The sequence below is a fragment of the Pteronotus mesoamericanus genome, unplaced genomic scaffold (assembly GCF_021234165.1).
Source record: "Pteronotus mesoamericanus isolate MK-2021 breed Mesoamerican mustached bat unplaced genomic scaffold, CSHL_Meso_final contig_74, whole genome shotgun sequence".
In the NCBI taxonomy this organism is placed as follows: domain Eukaryota; kingdom Metazoa; phylum Chordata; class Mammalia; order Chiroptera; family Mormoopidae; genus Pteronotus; species Pteronotus mesoamericanus.
In genome coordinates, this window is record NW_026555247.1 from 23,723,552 (window position 1) to 23,747,552 (window position 24,001).

Here is a 24,001-nt window from a genome sequence, read left to right on the forward strand (position 1 = left end):
AACTGGCTCTCTGTCAAAGAGGTGCCACCTTCTCAAGGTGCCTTCTGCATGGAGAGCCGACACTCAGGACTGGGCCTGGGGAGAAACGTATAGCTTTTCCACTCTCCACCACCTTTCTGCTCTATCCCAGCGTTAACACCCTGTTCTCCATCATTTTTGGCCAAGTTATTCAGAGCAGTTAAAAAAGCCTAGTTGAGCTTTCCTGAAGGCTGGAGACTCTGGAGGCACTGGCGCTCAGCATGACTCCCTCTGTTTCTTGAACCAAACAAAATATTGTTACAGCAAACATGAAATCTTTCCTATTTTTCGCAAAATGCTCTCTAGGCCTAACAAAGCTAGCAGTCACACTCCTTGAATTAAAATAAGCATCTGCCCTTTTTCTCTTTACCCCACCCCACTTTTCCAGCATTTTTGAGCAAAAATAAAAATTTAATTATTTCATCAATTAATTGTATGAGTCTATTGAGTGCTTTCTGGAGGGGATGCAAAAATATTAAAACCTTAACTTTACCCTTTGATATCAGTTAAACACAGAGAAACAGCAAATATATAAACTTGACTCTTATGTCTTAATATTGTGCATGATAGTTTGAGGCATAAGCTATGAATACATAAATATATATAGGATCAAAGATATATGATAAAGGGAAACTTAGTCATATGTAGCTGTGAGGAGAAAAGGATCATTTTTTCTGGCCTAACAAAAGAGGAAGCAGAAGCAGCAGCAGCAGCAGCAGCAACCATCCTAGATGAAGTATCTCTTTGCCTTGTGCTATCACAGACGACACTGATAGTAGGAAGAAAGTCAGGCACCTACTTCCTAAGGAAGTGTGCACATCTATAGACTCATGGGAAATTTTACGTACAATTTCAGGGAGTCTGGATCTGCTGAAGTTCATCCATAGACCATGATCCCTAATTTAAGACCTTGTGAAGCATTGGGGGTCACTTACAAGAATGGTAGGAGAGACAGTAGAGAGGGGCCATGCAGGGACGCGGTGGCCATAGGGGAGAAAGTCTTTGAGTCGAGTTTCCTCGGCCAGCAACGCTCTTACCTTCTGCGATTCTGCTTCTTTAGCTCTGGGTCTAGGCTCTGGCAAATCCAGTGTGAATCTGTTGTCCCAGGATTACTGTATGCAAACTTTGAGGAGTATCACTAATGAAAATTCCTTTGTTCTTTCCCAGCTCCTCGCAGCCAGTGACCTTGCAGCCAGCGACCTCAAAGGATTTCAGCCACAGGTAAGTTCAACCAACTGTTTCTTACAGTTTGGAAGAGTGACGTGTTCCATAGTCTTGCCATGAACAGACCAAGTTGGCACCTGGGCAGAAATCCTCATCCTGGATTTCCAGCTTCTCTGAATCAAGATGCCAACCTTGACAGAGACCTGGTGTCATGCCCTCTCCCTCTAGCTCCTCTGTCATCATATCAAGATCAAAACAACCTTTTTCTTCTCTCTCTCTTGATATTTCATAGTGGGGAAAAATACAGATCAAGATGCTTAGAATGTGTGGTGGTAGGTGACTTAGCTTAAAAAAGGATTAAACTGAGGAGGTAGAGGGTGGGGTGGGGCTGGGGTGGGGAGGGGAGACCTATATTTCTCTTTTTGATCTTTGTGTGCACATGCCTTGCAGTCATTGGTCGGGCAGCCCAGTTCATCTCAGACTCTGGCAAAGGCAGATGGTTAAGCTTTGGTTAGTTTTGCTCATCTTGGTTAGTTTTGCTGATCTTGGTTAGGAAATGGTCCACTGTTCTCTTTGGCCAGAATGCTATTTGGAAGCCACCATGAGTAAACCACAAGAGGGCGCAGGCAAGGGTTCTCTGGGGACCTCCTTGACAGCGGGGAAGATGGACAGTCACCTTCCCTGTCTCTAGAAGGGGACTTTGTCTACATAATACAAACAGAGAAGTACCAACACAACATTCCCCCCGGACACACACAGAAGTCTTTGTGTTCCTCATGGACCCGGCGCAGACAGAGCATGTATGTAGAGACAGGTAAACCCTAGAATGACAGCTGTGGCACTCTGTCCCCATTTCTGTCTCCCTTTCAACATGAACCTTTCTCTCACTCCCCAATTCAGTACTGCCATACGATTGTACCAAGATGCACCTTTGTGGGGAGATCCATCTTGGCTCATGGCAGAGAACTTTTGGGGATAGAGCAGATAATTTTACAATTGCAAGGACTGCATGTATTTGGGCAAGTTTTCCTCGTTAAATATGTTTCACGTCCAAGAGCTCACTCTGCCCACACTTCACTTTTCCTGTGTGGAGTGTATTCTTTGAATCCCTTTGTACTGCTGGGAAAACTGAGGATCAGAGTCCTTATGAAAAGTGGCCTCAGTTGACACAGAAAGCTAGGGAAAAGGTCAGAGAGTGGGAAATGAGAGGCTCCAGGAGTGAAACAAAAGAGCAAGCCCCATTGGCAAGTCAAAAATATAAATCCTCGCAGCCTTTGGGGTATTTCGATCACAGGTTGTTGATCCTTCTGTCAGGGATGCAGTGAGGCTCTGGAATAGGTAATCAGTCAGCCTGTTTGACAACTATGGAAAACTGGTAATTAATTAGAGTACTTATTCACATAGTCACATAAACTTCCAGGGGAGCACAGGGAATGCACAACAAAAACAAAAGAAAATCAACATTTACCCATATCCCACACACTGTGACACCTACCTTGCATACCATTAGCATCCCAGCTAAAGATTTATTCTTGTCTGAAAATTTTAAAAATAAAAGGAAAAATGCTTTCTGTGATGTTGTTTTGAGACCTAAAAAGGGTGCATAATAGAGACTGAGTTTATTGTATGAAAGGAGAGTGTGTGTGTGTGCGCGCATATGTGCTCGTGAAAGTGAAAGATTTGGCATTGTTGCTTTCTGAGATGATCGCATTCTCTCCATGTCTGTTGAGCCGCGTTTCTGGATTAGATTTGAACTGAGTTTTTAAGAGAAGCGGAAGTTAGACATATTTGGGTGCATCCATAGCATTTGAGGCCATGATCCTCAAAAGGTAGGGTCCCTGCTGCCCCCACGCAAGCCCCCAAGTTGCTGGCGCAGATGGCTCGCTCCCCTGCTTCAGCCTGACCTTTCCACATTACTTCATTTGTGTGTCATCCCCCAAGGCTGAAAGCAGAAATCTGTATTTTTCACTCCTTAGGATGCCTATTTCCGAGGCCAGGAAGCCCTGGGAATGTTGTGGCCGGTGCCTAGTGCCCAGATCAAAGTTAGTGCTTTAGTGTTATTCCTAAATCAGAAAGGCCCGAATGTGTCTCACATCAATGCCACCCTTTGGGTGCTTTTCCAAACAGAGAGCGCCACTCACGTGCTTCGGGCTGCCCCACCTCCCAGCCCCCACGGCCCCAAGTTGTTGGCTTCTGCTGTTATTGTTCCATTCTCTCTTTGGGTTTCAGATGAAATGGAGTCCCAGGCATCCTGTTGTTCACAATAATTCATGGGTTTGTTTCCTTCCAGGGACTGTCAGTGACTTTCCGGAGAGGAATCGCTGAGGACCCCTCTCGGGGGTAACTGTAATCAGGCTTGTCAGCTTTCACAGTCCACACTTATCACTTGCCAGTAAAAGGTTTTCTTTTCTTTTTTTCCTTGATGCCTGATCCTGCTGCAACCTCTTAGGGAAAATTGTCATGATTTCCTCGCTAATCTTTGACGACTCTGCTTTGAAAGTGTGGACAAGGCCAACTCTATTGGGCTGGACAGTTCTGTCTCTTTGTCTCTGTACTCCTTTCTGCTTCCAGATAGAGAGGAGGAGGGTAAAGAAAGGACTATCAGCCTTTCTCCCCATGATTATTGGTTTGCAAAGATACTGTGCTCATGCATGGAAATAAACACATGACTCTGCAGGTAGAGTCTGATGGCTGGTGCTAAGATTCTAAGGTTGTGATTTGCTGTGGGAGTTCTTCCCGGCTGGTGAGCTTGGCCTCTGGACCACAGAGGGTGGTATCTTCTCCTTGAGCCAGGCCTGGGACTGACAGCTTCAGCAAGTTTTAAAGGCACAAATGAAAAAGCTTCTGAAATTCACACCAAAACCACCCAGACTGTTCTCTTCCTTTTGTGTTCCCCCCAAAACACATCTCTCATTTTCCAGCATCCTGTGCTTGCCTTTTGAAGGAGTGGACACACTTGAATCTGTCCTTTCTGGCCTTTGGATCATTGGAAATGACTACCCTCATCTCCCTTTGCCAGACCATCCCTCTCCACGCCCAAGAGGAGTAAAAGCAGGCATCTCACTCTCTTTCATAAAGCCTAACATTCCTATGCTTCCTCTCCATGTTTCTGTTTATCCCATTTTCCTCCTCATATGAAAGTTAATTCAGAAAACATGAAGGTGGTCCAAAAATACAAATGTCCAGTTATAAAATAAATAACTCTTGGGCACGTACATCATGGTGACTATAGTTAATAATACCGTATTGTATATTTGACAGTTGCTATGAAAATAGATCTTAAAATTACCCATCATAAGAAAAATAATTAGTAACTGTGTGCGGTGATGGATGTTGATTATTAAATAATTTTAAGAAATTGGGAAAATACAAAAAAAGCCATAAGAAAAAAATCTCTTGTGGATGATCCCCAGAAATATGGATAATGACATTTTGGGGTATGGTCTTGCAATCTTTGTTGTACATAGACCTACAGAGATGAATTTTTAAAAAATTCATATCATATTTTATATGCTTTTTTTGTTACCTTCCTTCTTGTTTGTTTGCATGCTTCCCGTGTCACTGGAAAATCTTCCAGCAGCTGGCTATTTCTGTCCGGTTGCTAGTGCCATCATTTATTTACCACTCCCCTCTCGTTAGACATTCCATTCCTTTTGCAGGCTGAGCTCTTGAGGAGCAATCCAAGGCCAGCACTAGATCCAGGGCCTGCATCTAGGACGCAAATAGCATCCCAGGCTTCTTGGCATTTATTTCTTCTTTGTTCCTTAGTTCCTGCAAGGGTGTGATGGCGGCATAAACTTGGCAGTAGTGTGTCCATGCGGGTGTGCCCATGGACATTTGTACGCATGCTTACAAGGGCCCCGGTGGAGATGTGGTGACAAAATAAACATGTGGGGCCCAAACTCAGATGCAAGTTTCACATGCCCAGCCCCTATGCTGAGAAAGATATCTTGCAAAGACCCGTCCCCACTGGCTAAGGGACTTGGTCCTCTCCTGCCTTTTAAACCCTCCAGTGTCTCAGAGGAGAAGAGGATACTTCTTTTAGGAAAAAAAATGAAGTTGTAACTCATGTGTGCCTCGTGATAGGATTTTAGGGGGACAAGGGTCATAGGTATCCTATGAAGGGTAGCTGTTTGTGAGGAATTTCTAAGATCTCCATTGCTATTATGGCCAAGGATACACTGTCGTAAAGGGTAGAAAAGAATAAAGCAGGACACACAGGAAGACATTTTTCAGTGTGGAGGAAACGGTGCTTTTGGTCACTGAGTTACCATTTCATTCAAAGCCTTCCAGGGAGGCCTTTCCATGAGGCTTCCTGCTGGCCACACTCTGCCCCAGAATCTGACAGTCCTGCAATGTTCTGTCACTGGTGTTAGCTTTGTGACCCTAAGGACACTACTGAATGTCTCTAATCTTCATTTTTCTTATTAAGCAAGGTTAAATTGTGCAGCTTATCGGACAGATTATGTGAGGATCAAATAAGACAATGTCTGTGAAAACAGCCTAGCACAATGCCTGCCATACACAGTGAATTTAATTTTTCCTCCTTTCCTTCCTTTCAAATAATTTAAATTATTTAAGCAGAAACTGTATCCATATAAAGCAAGCAGGAAAGTCTTCCAGGTGAAGGTGTCATTGTACCTGAGCCAAGATAGGTGAGAAGGAGGAGGTAATGAACTTATTCTGCGGCAGGGGAAGCCTGGATGAAGGCCAAAACAAGGGTGGAGATGCTTAGATGTATGCTGGAGACTTGCAGCGGTTTGATTCATCTGGTTCAGAGGTAGTATGTTGGGATTTCAGTTGCAAATTAGGTTGGGTCCACATTGCAGAAGGCTTTGAAACTCTGGAACAAGTCACATTCTTTTTTTAATTAACTATTACTGAAGTTTTCAAACATATACAAAAATAAGCATAATAGAATAATAAACCTCCAATATATTATCCAACCTATATCATTTAGTATCCAACTTCAGTGGTACAGTATGTTGCTTAAAAAGTCCCGATTTGTACCATTTGCCCATTTCTGTGGTGTAAATATCTCCATCTTAACCAATTTTAAACTGTCGATGATTTAGCAACCTGTTTGCAAAGTTTTTGGCAGGCAGCTTCCTGGAGCTGCTATGATTGGCCCTGAGCTCACACCACTGGGCCAGCCTCCGTAACCATCACCATTTACCAATCTGACTTCATGAATAATCCCAGCTACTTTCACTTTAGATATTAGTTTTCAGGGGGCGTATTTTAAAAATCCCCTCACCATGCAGTTTCACTCATAAATACTTAAGCAAGCTTCTCTAATAAATAAGGGCTTCTAAGAAAAACACAATCACAGTGCCATTATTCACACCTACCCAAATTAGCAATAATTCTTTAATATGTTCTGATACCCAGTCCACATTCATCTTTCTCTGATTATCATAGCATGTCATCTGACAAGTTGATTCATTTGAATCAGGACTTAGTTTGGAACTTGACATCTATCTGAAGATGGTGGGAGCATTGAGGGTGGGGAAGAGCAGATTGCACCATAGGAAGTCGAGGTGAGGAAATGAAGAGAGGAACCCAGCAGTAATCCTGAGCCACAGGTCCATGTGAGAAGCAGGACGGAATGATGTTTGACTGGAGTGAATGAGGATGCCGCTGAGGTGACACATGCCAGAGAAAGTATATGGGGATGGAAGCATTGGCCCAGGCAGCTGCTTGGCTGATGGGGGACCAGAAAGAGGTGCAGACTAAGAAGGTGCAGTGCTCATCCCTGGCTGAAGAATGATAATGGCACCATGTTCGAAGGAGGAGGGCTTTGCCTTCCCTCTACAAACCTTTCCTTCATTTTTATTCAGCCCCACAATCAGTTCTACTCATAGATCATCAGGAAATACAATTTGCAAAATCTCTTGAGCTCCATGGCCTTAACCCATAAGGTCTTAATGCAAGAACCCCAACATTTGGTGAAGAGGAGCCACTTTTCAAGAGTACGGCCGTGGAGTTTCTGAGTAGCTAGAAGTCCTAGCTGTGCTCATCCCCTAATAGAAAAGGCAGGTGAAGCCAAGAAGGGACCATGACAGGGGCCTGTGGCTCGATGGTGTGGTGTGTTTTTGGTTGCTACAGCTGGGTGCTGCCACACTGAGAAGTAGCATGGCAGGCTGGAGAGGTAGAGGCTTCTGACGGCTCCTCTCTTTTGAGTGTGAAGCCCCTGATTCCCAAGTTGCTTCTCCTTGTAGGGTTGATCGTGTCTTTCCAACAGAATCACCATGATCTGACTCTATTCCAAATGGGCACCTGCTGCCTCCCAAGTTCAGCATCACCAGTTGTAAAGATTGAAATGGAAGCTCTGGGCTTTCCAGAGCATTCAGCCCCTGCTGAGCTCAGCAGGGGTTGGTTTAGAACACACTCACAGTGCCTTGGATTGAGTACATAAATGCTGAGGATTTACAGAAGCTGTGCTATGCGTCAGAAAGTATTCTTGGAACTTTACACACATTATCTCAATTATTACAGGACCTTTGTGAAATCAGTAATAATACTGTACCTCCTTATTACAAGTAAGCATAGAGAAGTTACATTCACAAAGCTATGGTGGCAGAATTGGGATTTGAACCTGGGCAGTCTGGTCCAACGTCTTTGTTCTTAATCACCTCAGTTATGCCACCTTGAACTAGAGCTTATCCCTGCAATTATAATTCAAACCTAGCCTTGCCACGGAGAAAACCAGGACAAGCATCCTCACCTTAACTTGTGTACATTATATTGAGTTTTCTCACTCTTTGCCAGGCTGCAAAAGAAAGCAGTTGGTACATCTCAGAGTAACAGATGGAATTAATGCACATCATTTTGAATCTTTCCATCTTGTCAAGGAATTTCCATTGTTCTCATTCCCTTCCTTCCTAAACTCCCAAAGGAAGAATCGGGGTGGCAGTCGCCCCTTCTACACAGGAGGAAACTGAGTTGAGGCAGAGGGAGACAGGTGTACTTTCTTGTCTAAGACAAGCAGCAATAAAAAAAACAGGTGGGCTGGCTGTGAATTCACCACATAATACCTTCTTTGCTATGTGGGGAAGAACGATCCCAAAGCAAACCAGTGCGTAAGGAAGTGCTGCTCCCCATGCTCGTCTACCTCCTCCTTCCCTTTCAAAACTGGAAGCAGGAGAGGGAGAGAGCCCCCAGGGCAGTGGTTCTCAGCCATGACTGCAGATGGGAACTAATGAGGGAGCTTGTAAAAATTACAGGAGTCCAAGCCTAACCCCACTGAACAATTTTGAGTGGAGTACAGATATTGATGCTTTCAGAAGCTCCCCAGGATCTAAATCAACATCATCATTTTCACAAACAAACAAACAAACAAACAACACTGAAGCACAGAGGAAGTGTTGAAGAGGAGAGAAGGTAAACGGCCCCACATTCAGATAGGGATATGCCATGGGCTTCACTTGCCCCAGCATCTGAACCCCACACTCACCCCCATATCAGACACCTTACTCCTGCCCTTTCACACAGGAGGAAACCATGGTCCTGGCTGAGAGGGTGTGGCCAAGCATGGATTCTGGAAAGCCTATGCCTGTGCTCATCCCCTGCTCTTTCCACTCAGCCATTGAGATTTGCCCAGCACTTTAAACAAGCTAGTATAGGTGTTTAGGTTCATGGTCGCCTCTGCCCGACACCTAGGCATTGTTTCTGGACTCTAGGAGATACCAAAAAAAAAAAAAAAAATGCAGCTTTATAACACCACTCAATACAGAATGCATCTAACTGGCTAGAGCACCTAATGCCCTTGTCTTCAGGATCAAGGTTGATCCCCATGGGTCTTCCTTGCTCAAATTCCTGTTTAGTAAATCCATGCCTTTTTCTCAAGGCCTTGCTTTGATTTGCCTTCTATTGACCACCTTCTGTCTTTGCTCTCCGATTCTGCTTGGAGCATGGGCTAACCAGTGCCCGCCTGTCAACTGTGTGTTACTGGTTCACAATGAGATATATCTAGAAACAGAGTGTGTATAGAAATGTTTATAGCAACTTGCTGTTACCATGATGTCCAATCATGTGATCATTTTCCTACTTACTTACCTTTACAGTATTTTACCAAAGTAGAGAAAAAAACATCTGGTCATTCAGCAAAAATCATTTGAGAACCTCTATTATAATTATGCAGTTTCCTATTTTATTAAAAGGGTAGGACCTGGACTCTTGTTCTTCTTTGCCTTCTTCTATGAGCTCATGTCAATATACTTGTGTTATGAATAATGCTCCCCCTGCCAAAAAAAAAAAAATGACTCCACCTGTAAAAGTGTCTTTCTGGCTACTTGTAGGGAAAGCTACACAAAACATAGATCTTTTCTTATAATTCCTAAGACAACCCACTTAATTATTTTTCTTTCTGAACATGCACATTTATGACAATAAAAGATCAGTTTTAACAAAGTAATTTGCTCACATGCACACACATACCCAGCACTAAAACCTAAACTGACACTGTTGACCCTTCTTACATGAAATCCACAGCTTCATGCTACAGATAAACGTTCTTTGCACTGCCTGCTTTGACAGTGGTTTTAGAGGATTTTTTGCGGGAAGGGTTAGGGTGGGGACAGCATTGGTATTTGCTCCCAGAGAGAGAAGTTCTCCAGGTGTTTCTACAGTGTCTGGCCTTTCAGTGGAATATTCTGAAGTCTTAATAAGTTCTCTTGGGATACTAAATCTCTTTAGAATTTAGTGAATATTTTGTTTCTCCCAAGACGTTCTGACCATCTGAGCGCTGTGTGCAGGTGGACCCAACTTAAAACAAACTAATGTGTAGACGTTCCTGACAGAGTAATTGATAGGCAGCAGGTGGGTGTTGGCGCAGGGTTATTCATATGCAGAAAGAAAGGTTTTTCCACTTTATCAGAGGAATCAACATAAGCTATCTCTGCTAGTGTATTCAAAAATGATTTAGCTTTTTCAAATCTGATTTAAGCTCAACTTTTCAGAATAGAAGTGAAACCAACCAGTGGGGATTTACTTTGAATATTATCCTCTTCTCTTTCAACTATAGTTTTCTCATCTAAAACAAAACAAAACAAAAAAAAACCCTTAGCAACAAGGGTGCAGGGTTAGATGAATTCTGTGATTTCCCTGAGACTTAAAACATTTAATTACTCTGTGACTTTGTCCACTGTCTTCATGTTTCTAATTTTCTATTCTTTTTTCTTTTTCCCTTCAATCCTCTGGTAAAGAAGCCTTAATCTGAGCTTCTTAAAAATCATCCTGTAATTCTGCTCATTTAGACCTGGGGCCATTAGTGTTCACGATAAGTCTCAGATATCTGTGTTTATTAGCAAGTTGAGTTACAGAGTCAGATTTCCCTGTATCTACATTGTAACTGCAATGCTATGATGCATAACTTGGTTCTGTACACTTTTAAGTCTACGAATGACTCACATACAGAAAATGTAAATTCACAGGTCACCTTTAAGACTTGACAGACAGTGTCTTCTTCATCATTGCTTTAGCAAGGTAGTTTCAAACCTACCTCCTGAGAAAGAAGGTCCACCTCTCCAACAAATAAGCAAGTTCACTTTTTAAGTTCTTTCCAACCCTACCGCCCGGCTCACATTGCAGCCCTCTTGTCCCCCACCCATTCCCCCAACCCCTTTCCAAGCATCTTGTACCAAACAAAAGGGATCGATTGAGAGGTGTCAAGAGACCCTCAAAGAGAGGGGCCCCTCATAGTGGAACAGCTTGCAGCTCTCAACGGCGCCTTCCAGCCATCTGCTTGCTTGTGTTGGGAGGCTGTTGTCAAGTCTGCAAACAGCCTCTGCTACGGTTTTCCGATATTTCCCTGATAATGACCATCCCCTTCCCCCCTTTCCAGCTCTGCACGTGATCTTCCTTCTCTGTCCCTTGCTTTCCTAAACATGTATGTCAGAGCCTCCAGTAGAACCATGGTTCCAACAGGTGTCCCAAGCCAATGACACATGAGGTGAGAAAACTTTGTGATGTCATTGTACTCTTTATCACTATATATAGTAAAAATTGATGCTCATTTAGTAACATAACACAGATTCCTCCCACCCTGCTGTGTCTAATAACTAGCACAATTGCTTTATCATTTAGGAGTTAAGAGCAGTGATTCTGGGCTCAAACTGACAAGTTCAAGTCACCTGTCTGCCCTGAACTGTGAGATATTTACAAGTTACTGACCTTGTTGCTTATTAGTGAAAGGATACATACCTGATGGGGTTTTGAGGAGGATTCAGTAAAGGGCTAAAGAACAGGGTCTGACATCATAAATACACACTATAATTCTTATTATTCTTACAAGTTACATAGTTGAAACTCAGCCCGGACCACGGAAGACAGGGTTAGGGCACAAATTGCACCTCCCCAAGACAATCCAACTAGAATTTGAGATTATCAAAAAAGGAAAAAATAAATAACCAACAAACAGGCAACTAGACCTTACCTGATCTTTCCAGCAGTTTATTTGACACATGCCAATCTAAGTGAGCGATGGCAGACATGCCAGCACTGAGAATGACCCTCGAAGAGGCTGCAGCGGGACAGAGGTGGCTGAGAGCAGGTAAAGGATGGACAGGGACCGCTTGACTGGGAGACGAGGACACCCACAACGGCCTGCATTGATTGCTTCCTTCCCTTACCGTCTATGGCCCTTTCTGAATGAACATTTTGTCTCCTTCCCATGGAGGAGGGCTAGCCCGAAAGTATTAAAAATGATTTTAAACACATGTACCAAGAGCCTTTCATCCACCAGAGCATCACCGCATCTGAACAGCTGCCTTGGGCCCACTGCTCTCAGCCTAATGCTGGACATCCACCTGGGCACCGACTGTAGAAGAATCATAGGCACAGTGATTTACTGCCTGGAAAGATTAGTGAGGAACTGTCCCAAAGGGCATTTGTATGGGTACTGTTCAGGAACCTGTGTAAGGGTGTGGGGACTTTGGGGGGTTTTATATGATGTTCACATCCATAAGTTCCGTTGTTTCTGTATGAAGAAATGAGACAAGAAGTGCTTCAGGAGTATGTGGGTTCTGGATTTTGTGGACTGTAAGACTGAGATCGTACCTGCAAGGAGGAGCTGTCTTGGCTGCAGGACTCCTGTCTCCAGCAGGCAGTCCGTGCCCACATGCGGGCAGGGCAGGTAGCTTGTTATGGGAATGAGAAGTCTGTGCCCAAAAGCCACACTTGATTCTGCTCTGAGAAAACAGCTGGTGCAACTTAGGTTTCTTGTCCTTCATCTGGGTAGGAACAGAAATGCCAAAGTGAGGGATTGGGGGGGGATGAGCATTGTCTTAAAACAAAAAAAAAGGAATCAGTGTGCTTCCAAAAAAAAAAAAAGTAAATGCTCTGTAACTATTTGTAGAGTCCTTTCTAGGGATGCCTGTATACCGGGGTGAAAATGGATCTCCCAAACAAAAATGCATGTTTGCAAACTCTTATTTCCCTTGTGCTTTCTGATTGTGTGGTTATTAAGAAGATGTTTTTATTACTTGTCCTATTTTTGGAGCTAACAAGTTTTGTGAGCCTTTTTTAGGACAATCAAATCTTTGCAGATTTATGTGTCTTTCACCATTATTTATGGTATTTATAGTAGGAGTATTGAAGTACCTCTGGAACCGGCACTAGAAATATACAACTTTGAATTAAATCAGAGTTTGATTCACCTGCGTCCAACCTATTGCATTATTGGCATCCCACGAAAGGTGACTGAGGCACTGGATCCTAAGAGAAGTAGGGGGGAAGAGATTTGGCGGGGGGGAGTATGTTGAAAAAAGAAACGCCTGTGAAATCTCAGCCTGCAGGCGTCTGGAGAGACGGCGTGTTTTATTCTTGATAAACTCCAGCAGAAAAGAGCAATCAGCTACATGGGAGCTGGACAAATTAAATGGCTGAGTATTATTTCAAAGGAGAGCTTGGGCAGCATCAGAAATCCCCCATCAGCTGTAATAACACCAATTACTTTGCCAATTGTAGATTCCATCGTGATGTGTTTAGTGCAATCAGGCGTCGGACTCTTGCAGGGGCCTGATGGGTTTTGTTTACTCTGAATGTGCATTTGTAGAGAATCTTTTGCACCCAAAGGCTGAGAGCTCTGAGCACCCTCCTCTCCCTCCAGATTCACACACAGCTGAGGGAGATTATCTCTGATATCCCCCGTGAGCAGGCCGGGCAGGCTGAACCCAGTGTCCCTCTCACTGGAGAATGCCCAGGATTTAAATACAAAGAACACAGCTGGGTGTGGTAGTTCTTAGTGATGTAGCAATTTCCAGAAAACCCCTCTGTAGATTCCCCAACTAGTAAATAAATATATATTCCTGATTACGAGCAGGGCTTCTTGGCATGTTGGAGCATCGGACAGATCACCATTAAACAATAATAACAAACACGAAGCTCTGGGAGGAGAGAACATGCCAAGAGTTCATTAAGCCTTAAATACTGACAAATGGGGTAGGGGGGCAAGGGCTTTCATTGTCTCCCTTTGTGAACCATTTGTTCAGATGGCAAACATACGTATCATTTCAAATATGTGAAGAGATCATAAGAGAGGGAGATATCCCTCCTCCCCCCAACATTTTAGCAGGGAAAAGAAAATTTGGAGAGTGTACAGGAACATTCATTTTCTGTTTACATTTGGCTCCATGGAAATTAATGAGTGTGTGGCTCTGGCTACATTGAGGAGTTAGCTGTGATTCTCTATTAACGCTCTCAATTGAGGAAGGCGCTAATCATGGGCGTTTACTGAGCGCTCAGCCCGACTGACAGCTGGAGTGGAAGCTGTATCTGTGGCTGCTGGGGACCCAGACCAAGAGTTAAAGGCTGATTTGATTCCACTTGTGCTCAGCTGTCATCTGAGGCCAGAGCCTGGAGGACAATGGGAAGCTATTCTCTTCCCTCTGCTTTGTGACAAGCAACCTTTGTGTCATCATATTTTTTTTTTAACCTGCCTCTTCGTCCTTGGGGGAGCCCAGGATAAAGCCCCTTTGCCTGGGGAAGAAAGGATGCTTCGAAATTCAAAGGCAGCTGCCAGTGCCTCCAGTGAGTGCTCATTGGCCCACAGCCCTCCCTTCCAGCTGCTGCCGACTCCCTGTCCACCAGTGTCCAGGCAGGTCCTGTTTTGGATGGGAAGGTAGACATGAGATCAGGCAGGGACAGGGCATAGGTCCATAGTATATCAGGTTTCTTCGGCGGGGCTCAAGCTATGGGCTTCAGCAGCCTTGCTCCTAATTCATTTCAGGAGTGCGTGGGTGTGTGTATGTGTGTGAACACTGGTAAGTATGTTCACGTGTTTGTTTCCCCTAAAAGACGCACTTCAACCAGTGCATTGGTTTGACACCAACCATTTTGCAGGCGGCAGCTGTTCAGATAACGTTTCTGGTTCTCAGATAAGAGGCAGAGCTTGTCTCCTGCAAACCCCCAGGGACAGCCGCGGCCCTCAGAAATCACCAGATAACATAGTCGGGGGCATTAAACAGAGGTGAGGGTGTCAAATCATGCCATGTGTACTCAGCATCAGTTACTCCCACCACTGGGGGCAAAGGGAGCTGCCACATCTGGCCTCCCCATCAGTATGACTTGGACAGCATTCAGGGATCTCTTGACTGTGGGAAGATTCATGTGTTCACACATGACCTCAGAGGACGGCTCTGGCTTGGTGGAACAGCCCCACCATGAGCAGGGGTGGTGCAGCAAGATGCATTCATCAAAAGCAGTCTCGGGAAGCTGTGATTTTGTACCTGCCTTCTCGAGACTGGGTCTCAGGACCACTGATGCAGCCCAGCCATGAAAATGAACCCTCCTTTGGCAGCAAATACTCTTCCCCATCTTCCTCTGTAATATCTTTTTAAGAACATATAGGCAACAAACAGTCCAACAATTTAAGAAATTTGGCCCTTGTGCCAAACTTAGTGATTTCACTTTCCTGAAATATCTATCAGCCTAGATTAGCTAGTCAGGATTTCTGTGAGTTAAATGCATCTCCATCCGATACAGGACCGTCTACCAAAAGTTATGGCCACAGAGACTTTTTTAGATGGCATTTCATTCCTTGCCTTGTAGAATGAATAGGGTCATTCTCTAAATCCAATGACAGGATACAAAGCAATAAAAACAGCTTATATTTATGTAGAAGGTTTATATGCCTTCTTATTCTTGGTGAGCACCTGAAACAGGCCAAGATAGTTAACTGCATTTTATAGAAGAAAAAGTAGAGACTGAGGCCGATTAAGTGATTTGTTCAATGTCCTCAGTAGTTTAGTGGTAAAGTGATAACAGAGATTCACTTAGACGTTCAGACTGTAAAACCTCTACCCACTTTGTTCTTTGCTCTCTTGTCCACAGAGTATAAGACAGCAGGGTAGTGGCATCTCTATACATGTTTGTTTTACCTATAGAAGAGGTTTATAATTTCTCCTAAATTAATTGTTTTTTAAAGGAAAACTAGAACCAATGGGAGTTGGTTGAAGGGGGTGGACTTCCAGTTTATTTAGGAAGTATGTCCCAGCAATGGAACCTACTCCCATGAGCCTTGTTAGCACCCAGTCTCTGGGTGCTTTGGAGTGGCATCGGAAGGGAAGGGAGTAGTAGAGGGATCTCTGCAGGTGGAAGTACAAGACCTGAAAATGAATCTCAGCTTCAGTACTTGCTAGCTCTGTGACCTTGTTCAAGTTAGATGACCTCTCTGAGCCTCGCTTTTCCCATGCATGCAACGGAGGGAATAATTGCATGGTATAAGAATGATTGAGGATGGATGTAAGGGACCTAGTGCTTTGCCTGGAACCACATACTTTCTCAATAAATGTGTAAGACCTCTCTAGCTTGTCATTTCTCCAAGCCATTGCATCCCTTGTTTCTCCTCTTTTTCTGCTACCCCTTGTGAGCAAACACCCTCAGCACAGGTGAGGAACACCGGCCGACAGGTCCTTCCAATGACAGCATTGGGTCCCAATAAAGAACCTTTTAAAACTCACTTTAGATTCAGAAACCAGAAAAAGTAGGCAAGGGCAGGGGCAGGGGGGATGGGGACAGAAAGAGACTTTGCTTGGGGCAATGGGTGCATGATGCATTATGCAGATGATGTTTTATTGTGTTGTACACTTTTACTGTGTTGTATGGTTTTTGAACCAATGTCACCCCAATAAATTCAATAAAAATAAAAAAGTCATTGGGAAATGGAACTGGAGACTCCTCAGCAAGTCTGAGTAATTCACAAGTATGCCATTAGGGAAATAGTTTTTCTGTTTGCCAAAAGATGATACATCCTCTTGTTCATATAAAACTTCTTCCAGCCCATTACACTAGACCCTGCTGGCATATCAAAGAGGTCTTTCCAAAAATAAATGACCTGGGTAATCTGAGTCTCTCAGTATGTCATGAGTGCTGTGCCTACATAGGTGTGTGCCTCAGCTTCTTTATGGCCTCAGATGTCTGTTTAGCACAAGAGGAATCAAATCAGCCTTTAGCTTTCCATCTGAACCTTCAGCAGCCACAGATGCAGCTGTCAGTCACATTGTGTCTCAGTTTCTTTAGGTACCAAATGGAGGGGTGTGCTTGAATGATGTCTAAGAAGCCTTCCAGCTCTGGTATTTATCCTTTTCTATTCCATTCCATTTCATTCCATTCCTGTAGAGATCAGACTTCTAGAGGCTGTAAAGAATACAAATGAAGATTTTTAAGAGTAGGCATAACTCTTCCGTAGGTCATTGCTTGGGGCACTGACTAGTTAAATATTTATTTACTCTCGTCTAAGATGTTCCTCAGCCCACTTGTATCAAAGTCTTCCTTCCACTTGCATTTTTTTTTTTTTGATGCTTTCATATTTTTCCTAGCTGGATGGCGTACTTCTATATTCCTGTGTCCAAGTGGTTTTGATTTAAAATAAAAAGGGGGTGGTTAGAAGTTGTAGCCCTCTGGTCTGTACAGATGCCTTCAGCAGGAAGAGTCCTATCACCTTTTAGGTATATCCAGTTCCTCCTAAACTTCAGCACCCATGAGAAATACGGAGAAAACCTCACCTTGGGGAGTTTCATGAGTTTGGCAATCACTTCTCCTTTTGAAAGGTTACTGGACTGAACCTTTTACTATTATCTTTATTATTAATTAAAAGGAGGCTAACTACTCTATTCGATGGCACACACAAATGACAGCTTTCTTAAACCCCAAAGAGCTTCTTGTTGAGCTCCTCCAAAGCGACCTCCTAATTCCTGGTAAAAGATCTGCTCACACTGAGCTTGGCAGAAACCCAGACCTGCAGCCTGCCCTCAAAAACGCTTGCCGAAGGAATGGATAAATTGGTGAATGAATGAGCAGTGTTACCGTGTGCTATTTGGGAAGAACGTGGAGTTTGGGGGAGAGATAGAATTGAGTGTGTATTTTGTTCTTTATTTTAGTAGGTGTACAATCTTGAGGAAATCACTTAACTTCAGTTTTCTCCTTTGACAAGGGGGAACATGAACTCCCTTTGAGTGTTACTGGAAGGGTTAGAAACGATCGATGTAAAGTGCCTGATACAAGGTAGGTGCCCATTAAAAGGAGGCTTTTTAAGTCTCCTACCTCACGCAGTGCCTGGCGCCCAGTGGGCCTTTAGGAAGTGTTTGATGACTGAAGAGAGCCCAGCACCATTCATCTGAGGCCACGAGTCATTCACACACAGAAATTACACCCCCTTCATCTGACAGGCCGCTGTTCTCAGCTGGGGAAGTCCCCAGTCTCCTGGTTGGCACATCAGTCCAGCCGACCAGGTGTGTACAGCTCTCTCTGGCTACTCTAAGCATGAACAAGATTACCTGGGAATTCTTTTCTTGACTAGACACACCTACTTTTAGGGCAGAGAAAACTGCACTAATGATGAATTGACACAACAGAGGGCTTTTCCCTGTTCTCAGCTGAGTTCAAGTGGTGGAAAAGCAGAGAGGAATGTGCCAAGGCTGAGGCCAAGGGCTGTGGTGGGTCTGTGGGATAAGAAGCCAGGAACAAGCACCAGCTAGGATCAGTTATGTTAGGGTGAGCAGCTGGAGAGGGTAGAATTTTCTGACCACTACAGAATGAAACAGGAGGAGGCACAGAATAAACAGGAGGAGGCACAGGCAGAAAATGAACTATTCCCAGGATGCTCAGGGCTTATCTGAGCAGAGGCAGAACAGAAGGATGTCAAAGGCCTAAACAGAAGTGATCAAACCAAGATCACATGGAGGAGTCGCAGAAGGTCATCCAATCATGAATACCAGGAACTCGGGCCCCCAATATACAAGGCTGGGTAGGAGGGAGGTAAATGTACTCAGGTGCAAGGCAATAAAGCCAAACTAGAAAAGATCTGGACAAAAAAGTAAGAAATGTCATTTTCTGGGCTCAGATAAGGGATTTACACATTAAAGGAGTGCCCAGTCTTAATCCCAGGTGGAAAGCAACCCAACCATCCCTTTTTCTTTGGAATAACCCAGAGTACTCGGCCTGCTCTGCCAGGGTAGATCGAGTTCTACAACCAGCTGCCATTGAATTGAGTTGTATATGTCCAGCCTACATGCATGCACTTCAGTTGGTGAGAAATAGGGTGAATACAACTCAAGCTCAGGGTTTCATGCCCCGTGAGCCATGCCTGTGTGAAGGTGCATTCTTAACAGCTCATCAAGTGTCACATATGGGCCACTTTGTTCTGCTCAATGCTTGGGGGAACCCTTTTACAGAATCCCAAGAAGTAGTCCTTCAAAGTTGATATCATTCTCTCTGTTCTTTAGCTAAAGATTTATCTTCACTGAAGTCTTATGAATTGAATTGGTACCGAAAGGAATAGACTTCTCATTGGTGCAAAATAAAAAGTTATATAGCAGATAAAGGAGCTTTGTGCTTTTATTAAAATGGTGACAATCAGCCTGTTCATTTCCTCAGACTTACTTTGTCTACTCAAGGCCTAATGCCCCTCTATTTTGATGATCCCTTGTGTGAACTTTTATGAGCAGTGACTGTCATTGACATGGCCACTGAAGATTGATGACATTGATGCCACTGACAGCTTACCCAGAGGTTTGGAGCATAGAAACTGATTGAGAGTAAATTGGAGGTTCAAGACAAAGGTACAAAGAAAGAGGGGCTAGAAATAGTTGACAGCCGATCCCTCCTGGGAGTCAAGTCAGTTAATACCTTTAATTCTAAGACCTCTTCATGAAAACTAGAGAGACAGCTTGATCTACGTTCCAAGTAGTGCCTATCCATTCTCTCCCAGAGCATAAGGTGTGCTGTCAACACACCTGGCCCCTCACCAGCAAGTGGAAGCTTCTGTCTCTCATCTATATCTATATCTGTATCTATATCTATGTCTATGTCTGTGTCTGTGTCTATGTATGTGTCTGTGTCTGTGTCTGTGTCTATGTCTATGTCTGTGTCTATGTCTATACCTACACCTATACGTATATCTATATATAGATATATAAAATTACTCTCGAAGGAAAATAGCAAACTAATTTCACTTATCTATAGGCTTTAATTGATTTGAAAGTGGATTATCTTCCCAAACTTTGTTTCTTCCCATTATGTTAAAACTACAGCCCTCCCACCTTTTCTCCCTTCAGCATTTCAAAATAGAGATAAATAATTTTGCCAATACTTTCAGGATTCCTCCACTTCTTTCATTAATCTCCAGGGACAACAGTAGACCTCTGTGGCTTTAAAAAAGTTTCATTTTCTTGACAAACTAGGAGGAGAGGAATCAAAAAAGAAAGTTAAGTTTGTACTGAGATGCTCATTCTGCCTCTAAAAGATTAAGAGTTATCATCAAACCCTTATTTAGCATCTCTATTCAAGCCTGCCCTAAAACCAGTAAACGGCCAAAAAAACAAAACAAAACAAAACAAAAAGAATCTTGATCTAGATGCTCAGGTCATTGGCTACTGTAGGGAGCTACCCCTGAGCACCACTAAGCAGAGTGGGGAGGTTACAGTGTCTGCCAGATATGAATGCACTAAAAAGAGCTGCCACTGAATTCTCATTTGTTACATTCTGTTATGAGGGCCTTAACCAATTGCTAAATTAAACTGTTAAGATTATTCCTTTGATACACAGTTAACCCAGGACAGACTTCATATCTATATGTCTAGGTTCACATAGGAGGGACACATAAATGTCATGGTAAGTATAGATGTTGATAATTTATTGCCGTTTATGTGGAGAAGCCCAGTTCTGTGGCTTTGACTATTAATTTATTTGACCAAATAAGTGACCATTAGAAATTCTTCTGCAAATCTGATTGCTCTGAAAACAATTTAATTGAATAATTTTCCAATATTCAATAGAGAATTTGTCATTTTATGTGTTTTTATTTCAGTAGTAATAAATCTCTCTATAAAAAGTAAGATGAGAACACCTTTGTAAAATGTAGAGGGGCTATTAATCCCATATGTTACTAGTTTCTTCTACATTCTGGGTTTTTCTTCACCGAAGAGGTTATCCTGTTTTTCTCTACCTGGTAAAGAAACTTCACAGGTAGGGAAGCCACTTCCACAGAATCTTCTTAGAGATCAAAGCTGGAGCATTCTGAGATAGTTGTGCACATCCTATTGAAATAATACATTGTCAAGTTATTATTGGGATAACTATGCCTGTTTTTCTCTCATTTTTTAAGTGAATGGACTTTATTTCTTATTTAACTTTTTTTTTTTTAATTTAGAGGATCCTCATGGTAGCCTACGCATATAGCTGGCAGAAGAAGAGTGAAAAGGTGACCTACAGACTATAACTTATCCACCTTGTCTTACATTTGAGATTTGCATGGTCTTCAGATTTCAAGTATAGGATTAATGGCAAATACAAAATGCTAAAATGTTTGTCAAGAGAGGCACGTCACCACAAATGAAATAGAACACACTGTAAACACTCATGTATTTGATCATCTGTGGTTAATCTACATTTTAATTACACATATTTAGTCAGTAAATTGTATTAAGTGCTTACCGTTTGTCAAGCCTTCAAGGAAACCAGTTTGAGAAATAGACCTTCAGTTGAATAGAATCTTGATTTATTTGTTTTCTTTCCTTGGATTTAGTTCTTGGGTAGAAATGTTCAATTCCCTTGGGTTTTCTTCACAGGTGTGAAGGCAATTTTATATAATAGGGAATACACAGGGACCTGTCAGATCAGAAACAGAGCAGAATGAGTCAGATCTTGAAGATGGAGCAGGATTTGATGGAGAAGGGAGAGTGAGCTGAGGAGGAATCTATAACAAAATATGTTATCTACTCTGGGTCAGACACTCTGGTAGACGTTTTATATTACGACATGGTCCCTGGTACCCTGGGGCAGAGATAGGCATTACTACCAAGGCCAGAGAAAGATGTTATGTAAGTAACTACACATTTAGTCTTACTTTTACTACTTCCTGCTGTGCACATCGTTATCTTTTTCCTCTTAATCCTTTCCTCTATGCCTGTCTTCCTCCTCCCCACCCAGCTACCTGTGAGCATAAGACAAGAGTGCAGTAGATTGGGCCTCAGTATAACCCAGTCTCACCTTGAGTGGAAGACAGCTTCTGAGGTCACCATGAGTGGGTCTGGTCTGTTCCTCCAAAGTGCGACAAGGTTATTGTAACCATGCCATCAAAGCAGGCTGCAAATGCCCTATTTCTGAGAACAATGATGTGTTTGAGGCCTCAGTGATCCCAACTGGCTGTAAATATTTATCAGATTTCCTGGACTATAGCTTAGGCTTTCTTTTTTTCTTTCCCTGTTTATGTGATTGTTTCAGAGTTCTACTTCAGAAATACCAAGAGATCTTGGTTCTATATAATGGAGGCATTTTTTCCCCTTCTTTAGGTCACATGCCTTTTCACAGAGATTTTTGTCTTGGATGTCTTGAGAAGGGAACTGTAAAAGACATTATTTTTGAACATTGCTTTTCATTTTCTCAAAGGAGTTTGCACATGATCGACAGACATATTAATCAAACCCACCTACGAGATGAGAATCCCAGACTCAGAGCTAAGAGGAGGGAGAGCCCTGGGTACTCTAGGATGAGAAGAAACAGCAGGAATTAAGCTCAAATGTCTCATAAAATGAATCCTGAATAATCCTTTTACATTTAAACATTTTGACAGTTTTTAGGCATGAGAGGGAGTGAGGAGTTTACACAGAGCCCAAATTATCTTCAAATTGTTTGTGTGCTATTAAAAGCCTGAAAGAAAACAAAACAAAGGCCTACTGGCTTTTCACTGCAGACAAGAAGTCATGCACACAGAGATCTAACTGTTTTGTCAGTATGAGTTCCACACCTGCCCAAATTTTGTTTAAATCAAGAACTTTAGGGCTGGTCATGTACAGGAATGAAGGATGGGAAGCAAAATATCTTTGGAGGACTCACACAGACTTTCTAGGGAGTGTACACCAGTATAGCTGGCATGGAAATAGTGTCACTTTGCATATGTGTACATAGTTCTAGCCCTTTTACGGCACATTTATATGTGTCATCATATAGAATTTTAGCTCTAAAAGAGGTCCCATCTGACTTGACTTTGCTACTGATTCAAGAATTCAATCAGGCTTACCTACAGGGTCAGCTCATCTCTGTTTGATTATTTCCAGTGATGGAGAGCTTCCTGTTGGGCCAAACATCTTCTTCTGTGGGTAGACCGCTTTTATTGTCTGGAAATCAGTCTCTGTATTGAGTTCAAATCTAGTTCATTAAAAAACTTCTATCTCCTGCTCCTTTTGTAGCTCATACACAGTTTTTCTCCCTCATCCACACATTAGCTTTTGCAAACCATTTGAAAGCAGGCTCCCCTAAGTCTTCCTTTCTCCCAGATAAACACCTCTTGTTTTCTCAGTCAAGCCTTAAATAGTATAGTCTCCATCCCCTTCTCAGTTCTGTTCCCCTTTCCCTGGAACAGACACTCCTGGTCTCTCCCTGGGTCTAAGGAAGGTCCTCAGAATTTGACACAGTATTCTAAATGTGCCCTGACCAGTGTGGTGTAATCATTAGCAGCATCCATTGACATTTTCTACTTCAAATTCTGCCATCTAGGATTACAGTGACTATTTTAGAACCATTGCTCGCTCAGGAAGAGCTTGTGGTCAAATGACATCATCAGTCCTTTTCTCAGAACAACTTTGAGTCATTCCTCTCCATTCCACTCCTTCTCATATCCTTAAAAACAAACAAAATATCTAAGTGAAAAGTCTGGGTAATTAGAACAGATGCTATTACCTCAATTAAAAAAAATATTAGATAACATTTCCTGAATGCTTACTAAAGGCCTGGTATTGGCACTGTTCTAAGCACTCTTCCTATATTAACTCACCAAATCCTCACAGTAACCCTTGAGGTAAGTAGGTTCTAGGAATGTTCTATTTGTGAGATGTAGAAGAAACTCAGTCATGGCGAGGTTCAGTAATTTGTTCAAGTTCACCCAACTTTAACTGGGAGAGGTGAGAATCAAACAGACTCTCTGGCCTAGAGCCTTCAACCTGCTTCCTAATTTTGCACAGTCGGTGGTCACCAGGAATAGACCCTCAGTCTTCTGGCTGCTAGATCAACATCCTTTCCTCACCCCAATGTGGCCCTCCTGTAGCAGCAAAGTCTCTTGCTTTTGTTCCTCCTACAAGATGCTTTTTTTGTTTGTTTGTTTTTTCAAGTTAAGACTCATGACCCATTAGAAGATTATGAATTTAATTTAGTGGGTTACTCCTAAAGAAAGAAGGGAGGGAGATACAGAGGGAGAAAGGAAAGAGGGAGTGAGGTCAAAATGCATTATTCTTAATATTTTGTTTCATAAAGCTCATTTTACTGTGTGTGAAACACACAATTACACACTGGTATGTGTGTACAGAGATATGATGAAAAATTTATT

General features: G+C 42.8%; 1 protein-coding gene across 3 annotated transcripts in view; it reads left to right on the plus strand.

Moving 5' to 3' along the window:
- Positions 1-24,001, plus strand: part of SETBP1 (SET binding protein 1) — a 351,531-nt gene that overhangs the window by 179,767 nt on the left and 147,763 nt on the right. For all 3 annotated transcript variants that reach the window (XM_054583581.1, XM_054583583.1, XM_054583582.1), the window contains exon 3: positions 1,186-1,239. In XM_054583581.1, the coding sequence (XP_054439556.1) occupies positions 1,186-1,239 (54 nt within the window). The remainder of the gene's footprint in view (positions 1-1,185; positions 1,240-24,001) is intronic.